Here is a 15,231-nt window from a genome sequence, read left to right as displayed (position 1 = left end):
CCCAGCCAGCCGCTGTTGTACTATAATATTCCGCCTAATGATCTCTCATGCTCTCTCATGCATACGTCTTGGTCTCGGGGCAATGGGGGTGCGCCGGGGGGGGGGGGGGGGGGCGTAGATTTGTGGCGACCGCCACGCCAGCGTGTGTTTGTTCGTGCTCACTGGCTGGTGTTTGCCCGGCGTCGTGTTTGTCGAGCACACTGCCCACTCGGCGCGTGCACCGACGCCGCTCCGATGCCTCCCCCGATCCGCGGCGTGACCTCTCCGTGTGTCGCATCCTCGCCAACATCTAGGCGAGGGGAATGCCACTGTGGCACTTGTTTCGATGCCAGGGGCAGGGGTCATTAGACTTGGGTTTACACCTCCTTGTTGTTTGTCGTCGAGGGACACGAGGAACGCCGTTTCGCAATGAGCTAGGCCGGTCCAGACTCAACTCCCCCTCGCCAATGACGCCGCGCACATCGCACCTCCCCTCCCCCCACACTCACACCCTAGTAGCATACATGGCAGTGAGACGCTAGACACATAGTATACAGAGACAGATTCGCGGCACGCGCCGCCGCAACCCCACACCCTCGCCACTAGTTGTCCATCAGGTGCGCGGCAGTCGCAACAACACCCTCGGCGCGCTGGTTGCGCTTCTTGGTCAACTCGACCTGCCGTTCCAGATCGCTAGCGCGTGTCAGCTCCGTCTCCCCCCGTCACAGCTCTACTCACCGAACCTGGGCCTCGAGCTGCACCGCCCGCTCCTTGCCGCCCTGCTTCTCGGCCTTGATCTTCTCACCCGCCGCGCGCAACCTTGTTTCGTACTCCTTGACACGTGCCTCCCACTTGGTTTCAGCCTGCCCCGATCGCGACTGGATGTCCGACAGGCGCTGCTCGAGCTGCGCCACGCTCTGCGCGGCCTGGTTGGCCCGCTTCTCGGCGGTCTGGGCCCGCTCCGTGAGTAAGCGCACCTGCGTTGATGGCACGGCGTCGGATGCAGAACTGCTCGCGCGCAGAGAAGAGATCTCCTTCTGTAGTTCGGCGTTCCTGGCCTTGGACGCCTCCAGCTCGCCGTCCTTGAGCGAGTACTTGCTGCGCCACTGCGCACGCGCGAGCTCGAGCTTCTTGACAGACGCCTCAAACGAGTCGAGGGCACGCCACTTGGCATCCAGCTGGCGCTTCATCGACGCCATCTTCTGGTCCATCTTGGTCTCCGTGTCCTTGATGCGCTTGTCAAAGTCGGCCCGCGCGCCGTTGATCGAGCGTAACCGCTGCAGAAGCGTGTCACGGAACACGGTAAAGTTGGCCGGTGTCGTCGAGTCCTGCGTTGTTAGTGGGTGGTCTAGACACGCAATGGAAACCCACATCTGTCCCAAGGAACCGGTTGATGTCCTTGAAGACTCTCAGCAGCAGCTCGGTGCGCTCCTGGCGCTGCTGGTCGCTCTCCTTCTGCAGACGAAGCCTCGAGTGCTCCTTCTCAGTTAACAGTGGCTCGAGGGTTTCAAGACGTTCGCGCAGGGATGCCGCCTCGCGCTCCTGCTGGCGTGCGGCCTTGCTCATGCTGTCCAGCTTGTCAGACAGGCCAAGACGGCCCTGGCGCTCGCTGCTGAGCTTGCCCTCGAGCTCGCGGTGCTTGTCCATCTGGGACTGTCAGCGCAGCTCCCCACGCACACCCACCAAGTCGGCAACCTCCATGTCGCGATCGCTGAGCGCCTGCTCGCGCTCGCGCAGCTCGTCACGCGCACGATCTAAGTCGTCCTCGCACTGGGCGAGATCGCGGCGGAGGCGCTCGAGCTCGAGCTCGAGTGCGTGCTGGTCCGACGAGTGCTCGTCGCCGAGCTTTCTCCTCTGGTCCTCGACGTCGCGGAGGGCGTTTTGCACCGAAACGAGGTCGCGGTCGCGCATTGCGACGCGATCTCTTGCCGCTTCGAGCTCGGCCGTCAGACGCTCGTTGACCTGGTCGCGGCTGGCCAGCTGGCGACGGTGGTGCTCCTGCTCGGACACCCGCTCGCTCTCCCATGCCTCGCGGTTGGACGTGTGCGCTTCCTTCTCGTGCTTGAGCTGCATCGAGAAGTCGTCGCGCTCGTCCTGGGTCTTCTTGCGGGCGTCCTTGAGCGCCGAGACGAGCTCCTCGAAGTGGGCTTTCTCGCCCTCGTACGCCTCTTCGAGTTTTTGCAGCTCGGCGTTGAGCTCGGTCTCGCGATCACGGAGCTCCTCGATCAACTCTTCGAGGTCGTACACCTTCTGACCCAGCTGAAGGAGTTAGTGTAGGCCACAGCAGACCAACTCACCGCCTCAACCTCTCGGTTGGCAGAGACGAGATCAGCCTCCTTCTCGGCATTGTCCATGTCGATGTTACGGAGCGTCTCCTCCAAACGGTCATGGGTTTCGCCCTGGGCCGCTTCGAGCTCGGCGACGCGCTCGCGGGCGGTGCCAAGGTCTTCCTCGCGTTCCAGAACAAGCTTGCGGATGTCCTCGAGGTCCTGCTCGCGCTCCTGCAGCACATCCTTGAGCTCGTCGACCTGTGCTCGGGCCTCTAACACCTCGTCGCGCCACTCCGATTCAACCTGCTGAATCTCTCGTTCGTGCTCGTTGATCTTTGCGTCGACCTCGTTGTTGAGCTCCTCAATCTCCTCGTCGCGGCGGTCAAGGTCGATCTGCGCGCCTGCGAGCTTGTCTCGGAGCTCGTTGACTTGCTGTGCGGGTTAGCGAAGACGCGTTCCTCCAACCCACCTCCTCCATGAGGTCGAGGTCGTTGGCCGTCGACTTGCGCAGCTCGTCCAGATCAGTCTTGAGCTGGGCGTTCTCCTGCGTCGTCAGCAACCCGCTCGCACAGCCCACCCACCTGCTCCATCTTGGACATCATGCGCGCCTCACGGCCCTTGCCCACGCCCACGCTCTCGGTTAAGCCCTTTGCCTCGGCACGCAGCTTGTCGACCTCGTCCTCGGCCCGGTCGGCCGCATCGCGGAGGTTGCTGATCTCGAGCGCCTGGTCGTCGATGTTGCCACGCGCGATGTCGAGCTCCTCCTCGAGCTGGCGCACCCTGTCGTCGTCCGAGTCGCGCAGCTGGTCGAGCTCAGCCTCGAGGGCGACGCGGCGCTCCTTCTCCTCGCGCCACATGGCCTCCATCTCGCGCGACTCGGCATCCCGCTCGCGCGCGCGCCCTCCCTTGCTCTCGCGGTCGCGTGCAGCAGCGGTCAGGTCGCGGTCCTGCTGCATGAGCAGCTTTTTCGACTTTTTCAACTCCTTGCTGTAGTTGAGGATCTCGATCTTGAGCTTAACATTCTCCTTGAGCGCCGACTCGATATGATCCGGCGCCATCTGCGCCAGGCGCTCCTTGAGGAAGTGGTTCTCGAGCTGGAGATTAAAGTTCTCCTTCTGCAACGCGTCGACGTTCTCCCCATCAGCAGCGTCCAACATGCCAACCCACCTGCTCCTGCTCGCGCAGCGTCATCTGCGTCGGGCCAGGGTTGGCCGCGACGCTGTGGCGCCCGCTGCGCTTGCTCGGCCCGCCGGCGTACGACGTGCGGAGGTCGCCCGCGCGCCGGTGGCTGACGTTGAGCGACAGCTGACCGAGGACGCCATCCTCGTCGTCGGACGCGGCGTTGGTGTGCGTGTAGCGCGCGTCAAGCGCGTCCGTGTCGTCGTCTGAATCGTCCGAGTCCTTGTTGGCGCGGAGGTAGCGCGAGCGCCGCGGCGCGTGCCCCTCGTCTGGGAGACCGCGGCGCGTGCTCGCGGGCGGCGAGAGCGCGAGCAGCGCCGACGGCGGCGGCTGGCTCGACGACGTGAACATTGCGCCCGTGTCCTTGTCTGGCGACGGGATGCGAGGGAGGTCTGGGGCTGTGGGTTAGCGTTCCTGCTGCTGGCTGTCGGTGGCTGGCACGCCAACTCACGATTGAATCCCCCGCGATGGGCCTCGTCGTACTCGCCCTCCTCTGCCGAGTGGAAGCTCGAGCCAAGCGAGCCGAGAGAGATGTCGGGTAACGTGCGCGACTGGACGACGGTTGAGCCGTTGGACGAAGCATTGGGCGAGTCGAGCACGCCGATGCCTGCCAGTGACGAGAGGGGCTGCATTGTGAGTCGCCCTCTGTCGGTGGAGTGTGGAGTTGTCGGTGTGATGAAGAGTAGAGTCGACGCGAGTTGTCGAGGGACGATGTGTGCGGTACGGCGTGTTGTTGACATGGAGCCGCGGCTTGGACATGGTCGTTCTGCCCGTTGAAACCGCGCGCCTTCCTCTTTGGGAAATTCCATCAAAGTCATCTCCCACCCGGCGAGATTTCGGACAACCGACCTCATATCGACGGCGTCGGCACCTCTCGCATCGACAACTCGAGCAGCAAGACCACAATGGCACCAGGAGGCAGCAGAGCACCGCCAAAACCCTCGCCGTTCGACCCCGGCGCGCCGCTGTTCGTGGCCGAGGCCTCGCTGACGACCGGTACGTCTCCCTGCTCCCCTCAGCTGCTAACCCAACCCAGGCGCGATGGGGGCCTTTGTCGGCGCGTGCATCGGCGTCGTGCAGCGCCAGAACCCGTTCCTCCTCGGCACCAACATGGCGATCAACAGCGGCATCGGCGGCCTGGCCTTCTTCTGTGCGTGTTCCTCCCGAGCCAGCTGACCTCAGCGACGCGAGAGTACCTCGTTTCGCCGGCGCTCCTCGCGCTGGGCGCCACGCCGAGCCATGTGCGCCGGCTCGGCGAGCTCGAGGCGCAGTGCGCGGGCGTGCCGTACCCCGCGCCCACGATCGCCGAGGTGCGCACCGAGCGCCTGCTCGACTCTGGGCTGTCGGGCGCGCTGTCGGGCGGCGGGCTGTCGGCGGCGATTCGCGGACCGCGCACCCTCGTCCCCGCGGCCTTCACGGCCGGGCTCATCGCGACGCTGCTCCAGTTCTCGGTCAACTCTGTGCGCGTGGCACGCCTCGAGATCCTCGCCAAGCGGCTGGAAGAGGGCAAGGTGCCCGTCGTGGTTGCCGAGCCGGCTGAGCCCGCCGAGCCGACCATCGCGAGCAGCGTGCCGCCAGCGTTTGATAACCCGTTGAAAGAAGAAGGCGCGCAGCGCGGCGACGCGCCCATCACGAGCCGCATCCTCGGCACACTGTCGGGCTTCCTCCCCGTGCGCAAGCTCACCGACGACGACTACCTCGCCACGCTTGAGCGCAAGCGCGCCGACGTCGACAAGCGGCTGGCCGAGATCGACGCCGAGCAGCTCACCATGTTTGAGCGGAGCACCCAGAACCAGCAGAAGCAGAACAAGTAGACGCGGCGTTTGCGTTGCCCCTTAGACATAGCATTGCCCCCAGACCCACCCACCACGACACATCACGCCCGCCTGGCACATTCATCGCACTCGACTACAAAACACTTGTCATAATTGGACATGTTGGATATCCATGCAGTGGCTATCATGCAATGGCCTCGGCGGCCGTGGTCGGAGCGTCGGGGATACGGTCGAGGGGGCGGCCGCGCGAGCGGCTTCGGGCCGCGAGGCCTTGGCGGCCGCTCACAAACTCTTCGTAGCGCGCGTTCCCTGCCTGTCAGCTGCTGTCTGCCTCGCGCCTCACATTCTGGGTGCCAGCGCGACAGGGCCGGGCGGTTCTCGATAATGTCGCCCAGCGCCCACTGGATGCGCGCCTTGTCGAGCTTGGTATCCGTCTCGTTGTCGGGGCAGATGACGTAGAAGTCGCCGCGCTCGAGCACGTGCTCGAACATGTACTCGACCGTCTGCTCGGGGGTCCACGCGCCGGCGGGTTTGGGCTTGGACAGGTCGCCGCGCGCCGTCATGTTGGTCCACACCCAGCCGGGCCTATTCAGGTCAGCGGCGTTCGTGGCGGCCGCTCGGGCCCGCGCCACAACTCACACAAAGAGATGGGCGGTGCAGTTCGAGTCGGGCGCATTGCGGAGCTCGTGGGCAACTGGCGCATCGTCAGCTCCCCCCGGGCGGGCAACCCACGCTGCTCGGTGAACACCTTGACCGCGGCCTTGGACACGTTGTACCCCGCGTTACCGGGCGGGGTCGTGATGCCCTGCTTGCTCCCCGTGTTGATGATGACGCTCGCGTTCTCCTGGCGGGCCATGAGCGGGGCGAACACCTGCGCGACGTTGATCACGCCGGCCATGTTGACGCCGAGCACGGTCGCCCAGTCGGCCTGCAGGTCGGCGAGGTCGCGCGTAAGCGAGAAGGCGGGGGTCGGGCGGCCGACGCCGGCGTTGTTGAGGAGGAGCTGCACCTCGCCGTACAGGTCGAGCACGCGGTCGCGCAGCGCGATCACCTGGGACACTTGGGCGACATCAGTGGGCGAGGGCACGACGTCGCCCGCGCCCTCGACCGCCTTGACCTCTGCCACGGCGGCGTCGAGGTCGGGCGACACGTCGACGAGCACGATGCTCACGCCCGACGAGGCGAGGTACTTGGCTGCCGCGAGGCCGATGCCCGAGCTGCCGTCAGCAAGTGTGGGCAGCGCAAACACTCACGCGCCGCCCGTGATGACGGCCACGGCGCCTTTATGGATGATGTTGGTGTTGCCCTCCATTGTGGATGCGGATTGCGACGAGCGAGCGATGGGGGAGAGTACAGTGTGGAGAGTCGTCGGAAGCTGATCGTGTCGTCTGACTGATGTCGTCGTTGCTGCGTCGTCACTGCGAGCGCTCCTGCTGCGTATCGTTATCCACTCTAGCTCCAAGCTCCCAGAGTCCCACAGCCCACTGCTCCCCCCTCCTGGCTCCTCCCCCCCCGCGTCCCACTGCCCATATCTAGCGCTCGTGACTATCTACCCAGCCAATTACATTCATGACATTGACGTCACTATAACGTGGCACTCGAAGAGGCCCCAAAGGGGCACTTTTGGCATTAATCGTGGCCTATCACCCCACACCGCTCTGGCCTGAGCAATATAATCCAACTGGCTGGCCATTGCATCAACCATACTACTAAATATCACGCAAGAGGCCCTTGCCACCGCGACGCTGCAGCGACTCGGCAAGCCCAATCTGCCCGCTCATCTGCTCCTGGTGCTTCATGAACAGCCCGGCAGCCTCGTCGCGGTGGTAACGCGAGCGCGCCTTCTCGTCGCGCGCCTCCTCGGCCTTCTCCTCGATCGCCCTCCGCGCGAGCTTCTCCGTCCGCTCAGCGTTGAGCGACGCCGCGTTCGACGACATGGCCGCGAGGCGTGCAGCGCGGTCGTCCTGCGCTGGCGCCGCCGGCTCAGACTTGACGTAGGGCTTGCGCTCGGGCGACGCGCGGCGCGGAGGCCGGTCGTCCCGTGCGCGGTTGTCGTACCGCTCGTCCGAGTTGCGCGAGTGGGCCGAGTGCGAGCCGCTAGAGTGGCCATTAGAGCGCCCATTGGACGGGCCAGAGCCGTGGCCGTTGCCATGGTGCGCATCGCGCGAGTCGTAACGCTCCCGCTTTGGCGACTCGCGCTCGCGCTTGGGAGATGGCCGCCGGTCAGAGTGGCCATTGCTGCGGCGTTCGTCGCTTCGCGAGCTCTCGTGCCGCCTGTCGTGGCTGTCGTCACGGTCGCGCCGGGGCGAGCGGGATCGTGGCCGGCGGTCGCGGTCGTCCCTCCTGTAGTCACGGTCGCGGTCGTCCCTCCGGTAGTCGCGGTCGTCGCGGTCGGCGCGGCCGTAGCCCCGGTCGTCTCGTCGCCGGTCGTCATAGTCCCGGCCGGCGCGTCGGTCGTCGCGCTCGCGCCGGTCGTCAGAGTAATCGGACCTCGGGGAGCGGTCGTAGTCTCCACGCCTCTCCCGGCGCTCATGCCGCTCCCTCCTCCGCTCCTCCTTCTCGGCGCGCCGGCGGGCCCTCCGCTCCTCCTTGTCGTCACCGCCCTCGCGCTCCTTCTTGGCCGCCTTGAGCTGCCGCCTGATGTCGGGGCGGTTCATCAGCGCGGCGATGGCCGCCTGCTCGGCCTTCTTCATCGCCAGCACGGGGTCCTCGCGAATCTTGGCGGCCGTGTCGCGTGCCGTGTTGGCGTTCTGGACGGCGACGAACTCGCGGTGCGAGTTGCCAATCTGTACAGTCAGCACTAGCACTACGCCCCGCTAACTCACATTCTTGTCACCGGCCGCCAGCACCTCATCGACGCGCTTCTTGCCCAGCAGATAGTCCTCGAGCTCGCGCTCGCTCATCCGCCCGCCCATCGCGCCGTCCTCGGCCGACGGCGCCGCGTACATCCAGTCGAGCTTCTCTGTACGCTTCTTGCCAGTCGCCGCCTCCTGCATGCGCTGCAGCTCGGCGAGCTGGCGCTCCTCCTCGCGCTCCTTGCGCAGCTGTTGGAGCGCCTTCTTCTCCTCGTTGGCTTGCTTTTGGGCCTTCCACACACGCTCCTGGTTGACCAGGAGGGCGGGATGCCACGACTTCTTCATGTTAAGGTCACCGCCACCCATTTTGATGATGTCGTGTGTGTTGGATAGGCGGGTTGAAGGGGTTGGAGGGCGAGATGAGTGAGTTGGAGGTTGCTGAAAACGTCGTTGATTGACGTTGGGTGGCAACTGCTTTTGTGGGTGGGTGGTGGATTTGCTTCCGTCACAACACGAGGTGGCATCGACTCTGTATACTACAACTTAGCCTCCTTCTCTCCCTCACTCTCAATCTCCTGCTTGAGCCAGTGGTCAATCTGGGTCCAGTAGTCGGGGGCGAGGTACGTGTCGTTGTGCGTGCCGTCAAACTCGCGCCAACGGTGCTTACCGTCGCCACGGAGCTTGCGGAGGGCGATCATCTGGGCCTGTGGCACCAGCTGGTCCTGCCTGCCCGACAGGAAGAGGATGGGCGTGGCCTTGGGAATGAGGGGGAGCGTCTTTTTGGCATCCCATGGGTCGCTGAGAAGGAGGCCGACGACCGGCTGAGGGATGACGGGCATGACGTGGGGGACGAGGCTCGTGAGGGAGAGGAAGGTGTTCTCGACGATGACACCGGACACCATGTCGGGGTAGGCCGCTGCGGTATCGATGCATACTGCGCCGCCGATCGACTGGCCGTAGAGCACAAACTTGGTGTCCTTCAGGAGTGGGTGCTGCGAGAGGAACTCCATGGCAGCCTGCGGGGTCAGCTATTTCGCGTCATTCATGGACAGCTTACACCAGCGTCAATCCTGATACCTGAGGTGTGTCAGCAGTGCCCAAAGCAACATCCTCTCAACGCACCAGGCTCAGAAGGAGTGCCCTCAGACAATCCGTAGCTACCGGGTCAGCCACGGTCAACCAGGGCCCGGCCCTCACCCTCGGTAGCTGAGCATGAAGACATTGCAGTTGAGCTCGGACACAAACTTGCGCGCGAGGGGGATACGGTGGCCGACATTTCCTGTCTGTCAGCTGTCGCTGCGCGCCCCAGCTCACCAGCATTGGCGTGGAACATGACGATCGTCGGGCGCGACTTGACGTACTGGCGGGTCAGACCACTCTCTGCCTCCACCCACCTCGACGGCATCCTCCGTGTCCTTGATCTCCTCCCAGGCCTGGTTCTCTCCCTTGCCCAGCTCGCGCATCTGCGCAGGGGAGAGCCCGCGCAGCGACTCGAGGGGCACGACGCGACGCCGCGCGGGGATGACGTACCCCTTGATGCGCACATTGTCGGGCGTGGTGATCGTCACGTCCTCGTACGGGAGGCCTGCATCCGTCGGGCGGGGCACGTCTGGGGTCAGCTACGCCCAGGACGTTCGGCGCTCACTCTTGCGCGAGCCCTCGGGGAAGTCGGCGGGGTAGATGAGCCGCCGCTGGAAGACCCACAGCGCGCCGGCGAGCACGACGGGGATCGAGACGGTCGCGCCGAGGGTGTACTGCTGTCAGCGGGGCCCTGGGGGATGTCGCACCTTGCCTATGGTGTACAGTGTGTTGGTGGAGACCATTTCGAGTGTGGAGAGCGATGGAGCGAGGACGCGTGACGGCCATGACCGGTTGAAGGACCTCCACCATCCACGCCGCCTAGGCGGTCGGATCAGGGCCAGAATTTCAACCCTCCCTACGTCGGATCCAACATCGAGCTCGCATCCATCCTCGACCTCTTCGTCACACTCTCTCCCTCACAACCTCGCGCACACAATACAATGACCTCGACACTCGTCTTCCCCGGGTCCGAGATCTCCGTTCCGTCCTCCTCCAAATCCGTGACATTCGGCCCAGGCATCGCCGCCTCGACCTCGCGCGCAGAGGCCGCCGACGAACCATCAGAGCCTCGCTTTGTGGCGACTCGAGCGGGCCTGTTGACATCTGCCAAGGCCAAGGACCGGTCAGAGAGCCTCTGGGTCGAGGGAGTGTCGAAGCGATACATTCCTGCGCAGCGCGACCTCGTCCTCGGTACCATTGTCGCTCGCCACGCCGAGGGATACCGCGTCGACTTGGGGAGCGCGCACATGGCTGCGTTGGATGCGCTGGCGTTCGAGGGCGCTACGAAGAGGAGCAAGCCGAATCTCAAGGTTGGTGTCGGACTATGATGGGTCACGAGGGGAGCGGGGAGGGGGAGAGGGAGCGGAGAGGGGGAGACGCACGAGGTGTGCCGGACGCAAGCTTACACCTCGCGCAGGTCGGAACACTTGTCTACGCCCGCGTCTCGCTCGCCCACCGCGATATGGAGCCCGAGATCGAGTGTGTAGACCCTGCTACAGGAAAGGCCGAGGGCTTCGGCGAGCTCAAGGGCGGACTGGCGGTCGACGTCTCGCTGCAGTTGTGTCGCCAGTGAGTACGAGTGGGAAGGAAGGCTGCGTGCCCCGCTAACTCCCCAGGCTCTTGAGCCCAAAGCACCCCCTCCTCCCGATGCTCGCCTCGCGCATCCCCTTTGAGACTGCCATCGGGCTGAACGGACGGCTGTGGTTCAAGACCGCCGAGATCGGGCAGACCATCGCGCTGCGCCGCATCATCCTGGCTGTCGACGCTGGCGAGATTGGCACGGACAAGGCGGACATTGACCGTGCGCTGAGCGACTACCTCGCGTAGAGAGGTACTGCGCATTGTACTATACTGTAGATCTGCATGGGGCACGCTGCATCATATAGCTCACGCGCTCACAGCGCAGCTGGCGCGCTGGCGCCACGCTCGGCACGAGAGCTACGGGGGAGCCGACAGCCGTCGGAGACGGTGCCACCTGGCCGCGGCCTTGCATTGTCCACGCTGAGGTGCTCTACTAGTGACCCCAACGGGACTGACTGTGGATCTGGGATGGGTGAGCAGTGCGCAAGTGGCAGGTTCTGCTGCAGCTGCTGCTGCTGTTTGCGTCGCGCTCGTCATCTTCACACTGAATGGAGATTCAAATGGAAGTTGTAAACTGTGCTTGAAATGGAAGCTCCAAGTTACCATTAGCGGAACCAAAAATTCCAAATGCGTCAACACATCTACATACGCAAGTGGAATACGTCATTGCCGAACAACGTGACTGACGAAGGTGGGATGGCCGGGAAAGCGCGGCGGCGGCGTCGACACGACACACACGTCTTGGATCACATCCTCTCCGCTCTTACTCTTCTTCACGCCATCGACAACGCATTGGGCGCACAGCGGTCGACACTCCTCACACGCCCCAGAGAACGAGTGAGCGTGACCGACGGCTGGCTACCTCGTCGAAGGTTATATAGCCGTGCGTGTTCGCATCGCTCTTCTCAACGTCCCCCTCCCCCCTCGGTCCGACCGAAATACACCACCGCCCAGCAGAAGCAACAAGCACCTCACACCATGTCGCTGCTCTGGGCAGTGGTCAGCTGGCTCATAAGCTATATTCTCGGTGGCATTAGCTTCATCATCATTCTGGCCGGCATTGCTTTCAGTAAGTCACGTCTCGGCGGGGCGGCGGGGTGGAGGTCCGGTGGTGGGGTAGATGGTGGCAAGTATCGCTCGTGCCAGCAGGGTGGGCGGGTGGGAGAGGTACTTTGCGAGCAACGCTCGAGGGCGGTGGGCGGGCGAGCGAGTCATCTCTCAGCGCAGCAGGCAGCAGCGGGCGGGCGACACACGGGGCGAGCACTTCGCCCCGCCTCGCGCCGCACCGCATCACCACAGCACGCCCGCGCCGCCGCTCACACACACCCAGCCATCTTCTACCAGTTCGGCACATCACCCATCGGCGATCCAGATCCGACCAAGCTCGTCAAGAACAAGCTCGCCCACGAGAAGATCGGCCTGCAAGACAAGGGCGAGGCTTCGTTCGAAGGCTTCTTCACCATCCGCCGGCAGTTCGAGCCCTTGGCCGAGAACAACCCGAACCCCCTTGCGCCGCCGCACCCCGACGAAGCGAATGGTACGGCAACTGGTGGCAAGGGCAAATACACGGCCTTGGCGGCATCGGCTTACCGCATAGCAGCCAACTATAGATCAGGCAAGACCGAGGTACCCCGAGACCTGTTCTACATCGTTGTCAAGGGCAAGATCCTGTTCATCTACAACGATGCGTCCCAGACCTCGTGTCTGGTGGCCCTCGACATTTCGAGATTCAACGCCACGATTGAGGACCAGAACGGCGCGTTCACCGGCTTAGAGGGCAGGATGTTTGCTAAGCGGAATGCCCTGGTCATGCGGCCTGCCCACTCGGACGGCGACGAGTTTGAGCGCCGTGGGCTTGCGGTTGTCACCAGAGACATGAGTGACAGTGACATTGATACGGCGGAAAACGAGGCGTGCCCTTGGTTCTTTTTCTCCAAGGCCAATACGATGTAAGTGGTGGTGTGTTGGTTCTCTCCTGACCTCCACAGCACTGAGGACTTGTACTTGATCCTTCTCCAGGGCAGCCACCAGCAACTGTCAAACTCACAGGTCTTCTCGTTCGACAATATGAAATGGCTGGCAGACGATATCAACAGCCGAGAAGATGTCGCCGGCGGCGGTCTGCTGTGGGCCAATGCCATCCTCGGTCGCATGTTCCTTGGCATCTGCCACACTGCACTCGTCGAGGACTTCATCGTAACGAAAATCAACAAGAAGCTCGCCTTGGTTCCGGAAATTCCTTTCCTGACAGGCTTCACTGCGACGCAGGTCGTCGTCGGAGACATCCCTCCGACTCTGACAAACCCGAAGCTCAAGGAGCTCAAACCGGATGGCACTGTCTCCTTCAACGCCCACTTTGAATACAAGCAACGTCCCGGCGTTACAGGCGGCATGCGTTTCACGGTCCAGTCGCTCAGCTCATCAGTCAAGTGCACCGTGATCGTGAAGAGCCTCATTGGCGATGTCCAAGTCTTGATCAAGCCGCCTCCCAGCGACCGTATCTGGTGGGGATTCACCACGAGGCCCGACACGGAACTGGTCTTCGAGCCACTCCTGGCGAGCAGAAAAGTTGGGTTTAAAGCAATCACCACGATTCTGGAAAAGTTCCTCCGGGATGCCATGAGCGACTCGGTCGTGCTTCCCAACATGGACGACGTTCCCTTCTTTGATACGAGTCCGTTCTCGGTCCGCGGAGGAGTCTTCAACGAGTCGAGAAGACGCGATGAAGGCGAATTGGCGACCGGCACGGCGGATGAAGCGTCCAGCAGCCCTCCGGGTAGCGCCACCTTGCCGGGCAAGGCCAGCCAGAGCACGGCAGCATCAACAAAGAGTTCGTCTTTGTCGGAGGACGACCTGGCATTCGAGAAGCACTCGCTGCATCGCAGCGAGACTTCGCCACTCGAGGACGGCAAGAAGACTTCAAAGGCCGGTTCCGGCTTCTCCATCTCGAGGTTCTCGGCGCTGTCCACGTCGCGCCCCATGTCGGTCCGCTCAGAGCAGACGGTCGTGGCGGAGCCTAAGGCTTTGGACAAGACCCAGGACAAGGCCCAGGACAAGGCCCAGGACAAGGCCCAGGACAAGACCAAGGCCCCGCGCCGAAGCGCTACGATGGGCGAAGTGCTTGGCAGAAGTGACATGATTGGCAACAGCCCGGTGCCTGCTCAAGCTGCTGGCTCGACATCGGACTTGTCGCAGAAGGACGCGCCCTCGCACAGGAGCACACCGTCTCATGATGACGATGCGGCGTCGATCAGCACGACGGACACCGGTGCCAGCAAGGTCACGACGCAGACGCTTCTCAACGCCGTGCGAACTCGCGACAAGGCGGCCCTGTCGAACCAGGTCTCGAGCCAATACAGTTCCGCCAAGGGCTTCGCCAAAGAGAAGTGGAGTATGAGTACCTGGGGCAAGAAGAAGGCGCCGAAGGATGGCGAGGACGAGGCGACTGCGGCGCACCCGACTGCCGCCCCGTCATACTTTGCTCCGTCAAGCGAGGATCGCCCGCCTCAGCCACCGCATCACCAACGCGCCGGCGACGGCCTGTCCCTGCAGGAGCGACTGAGTGCTGCGGCACAGAAGGCGGCCAGCACCAGCCCTCGTAACAGCCTCTCTTCGTCAACATCGCACCAGCGCCAGACGTCGGGCGCCTCAGCCGAGCTGTCACCATTGTCGGCCACTCGGACCACGTTCACTGGGTCGCAGCCGATTCCTGAGCCCCGCAATGGCGTGACTGTGCTGGAGTCGACATCGGTGTCGCCGCCGACAAACCAGCAGCCGGGTGCGCGCACGATGGTGGTGCCTCACGTGCCCAAGCGACCGGGAGTTGTGACGAGCATTGCGCACGACCCGACTCCGCCTGCCACTCCGCCGAGGTCTAGAGGGAGCCCGCCTGCGCCGTCGCTCAAGGCGGCACAGGCGCCCCCCAGAGTCAGCCGCGGCGACTCGGGCCCGCTGTCTCTGGGTGGTGGGCCGGCTCCTCTGGCCACTGACGACACGGCGGTGGTCCCGGCGGTGGTCGCACCGAAGCTCACGCGCGGCGACTCTGACCCGCTTGCTGCGGGCGAGCACGTTGTGGGACCTGCTCCGGAGTCGACTGGCTCTGCGGTGTCGCCGGGTGCCAAGTCGCCCGCTGCTGTCTCGGACCCGGTTACGTCGGACGCGGCGTCAATCTAGGTACTAGACGGTGCTAGGCCTGCTGCCGAATAGAAGACTGTGCTGGCGTACTATGTTGTAGAATACGATATCATTCATGCATGTGGGTGTGGAGGAGGTGTGATTGGGCGTGGTCAGTGGTCGATCGGAAGTCCATGAACAATAGTCAGCAGCAGCACTGCGCCGGCGCCACTGGCACCGCCGCCGCCATCGACGCCATCGACGCCATGGACGGCAGCTGACCTCTGCGGCAGTTGCCAAATGGGCGCACGCTTAAATGTCACGCGGCGGGGTGGTTGGTCGCGGGCAAGACCAGCGCAGTGCGCAGTGGCGCAGCGCGAGGCAGCAGCGAGTCGGGCCCTCCGTCGGGTGGACGGGCCCGCAGCCGCCGCCCGGTGCTATAAGTAGCCCGGAGCGGGT

General features: G+C 63.9%; 7 protein-coding genes across 7 annotated transcripts; 3 read left to right on the top strand and 4 right to left on the bottom strand.

The window, feature by feature from the left end:
• Positions 1-581: 581 nt before the first annotated feature.
• Positions 582-4,060, bottom strand: Q8F55_000701 (uncharacterized protein; the record flags this gene model as incomplete). Its single annotated transcript, XM_069349352.1, has 9 exons — positions 582-672; positions 718-1,307; positions 1,351-1,626; positions 1,663-2,238; positions 2,277-2,681; positions 2,719-2,793; positions 2,831-3,382; positions 3,417-3,820; positions 3,880-4,060. 9 exons carry the CDS (start codon positions 4,058-4,060, stop codon positions 582-584), a joined length of 3,150 nt encoding a protein of 1,049 aa, XP_069212896.1.
• Positions 4,061-4,333: 273 nt separating this feature from the next.
• On the top strand, positions 4,334-5,242 carry Q8F55_000700 (uncharacterized protein; the record flags this gene model as incomplete). Its single annotated transcript, XM_069349351.1, has 3 exons — positions 4,334-4,424; positions 4,465-4,578; positions 4,611-5,242. The coding sequence occupies 3 exons, from the start codon at positions 4,334-4,336 to the stop codon at positions 5,240-5,242; spliced, it is 837 nt and encodes a 278-aa protein (XP_069212895.1).
• A 145-nt stretch (positions 5,243-5,387) lies between these two features.
• On the bottom strand, positions 5,388-6,896 carry Q8F55_000699 (uncharacterized protein; the record flags this gene model as incomplete). Its single annotated transcript, XM_069349350.1, has 5 exons — positions 5,388-5,512; positions 5,547-5,788; positions 5,843-5,897; positions 5,936-6,420; positions 6,802-6,896. 5 exons carry the CDS (start codon positions 6,894-6,896, stop codon positions 5,388-5,390), a joined length of 1,002 nt encoding a protein of 333 aa, XP_069212894.1.
• Positions 6,897-6,912: 16 nt separating this feature from the next.
• Positions 6,913-8,364, bottom strand: CWC25_2 (RNA-splicing factor; the record flags this gene model as incomplete). Its single annotated transcript, XM_069349349.1, has 2 exons — positions 6,913-7,989; positions 8,029-8,364. The coding sequence occupies 2 exons, from the start codon at positions 8,362-8,364 to the stop codon at positions 6,913-6,915; spliced, it is 1,413 nt and encodes a 470-aa protein (XP_069212893.1).
• A 170-nt stretch (positions 8,365-8,534) lies between these two features.
• On the bottom strand, positions 8,535-9,821 carry CWC25_1 (RNA-splicing factor; the record flags this gene model as incomplete). Its single annotated transcript, XM_069349348.1, has 8 exons — positions 8,535-9,014; positions 9,056-9,075; positions 9,121-9,155; positions 9,196-9,277; positions 9,313-9,358; positions 9,393-9,607; positions 9,644-9,752; positions 9,786-9,821. The coding sequence occupies 8 exons, from the start codon at positions 9,819-9,821 to the stop codon at positions 8,535-8,537; spliced, it is 1,023 nt and encodes a 340-aa protein (XP_069212892.1).
• Positions 9,822-10,019: 198 nt separating this feature from the next.
• RRP40 (exosome non-catalytic core subunit rrp40) lies at positions 10,020-10,905 on the top strand (the record flags this gene model as incomplete). Its single annotated transcript, XM_069349347.1, has 3 exons — positions 10,020-10,388; positions 10,496-10,647; positions 10,695-10,905. 3 exons carry the CDS (start codon positions 10,020-10,022, stop codon positions 10,903-10,905), a joined length of 732 nt encoding a protein of 243 aa, XP_069212891.1.
• A 732-nt stretch (positions 10,906-11,637) lies between these two features.
• Positions 11,638-14,832, top strand: Q8F55_000695 (uncharacterized protein; the record flags this gene model as incomplete). Its single annotated transcript, XM_069349346.1, has 3 exons — positions 11,638-11,728; positions 11,990-12,608; positions 12,648-14,832. 3 exons carry the CDS (start codon positions 11,638-11,640, stop codon positions 14,830-14,832), a joined length of 2,895 nt encoding a protein of 964 aa, XP_069212890.1.
• Positions 14,833-15,231: the final 399 nt, after the last annotated feature.

The sequence above is a fragment of the Vanrija albida genome (genome assembly GCF_041260175.1).
Source record: "Vanrija albida strain AlHP1 chromosome Unknown contig_1, whole genome shotgun sequence".
In the NCBI taxonomy this organism is placed as follows: Eukaryota; Fungi; Basidiomycota; class Tremellomycetes; order Trichosporonales; family Trichosporonaceae; genus Vanrija; species Vanrija albida.
The sequence above is the reverse complement of the archived record's forward strand: the minus strand, read 5'-3'. Positions and strand labels throughout refer to the sequence as shown.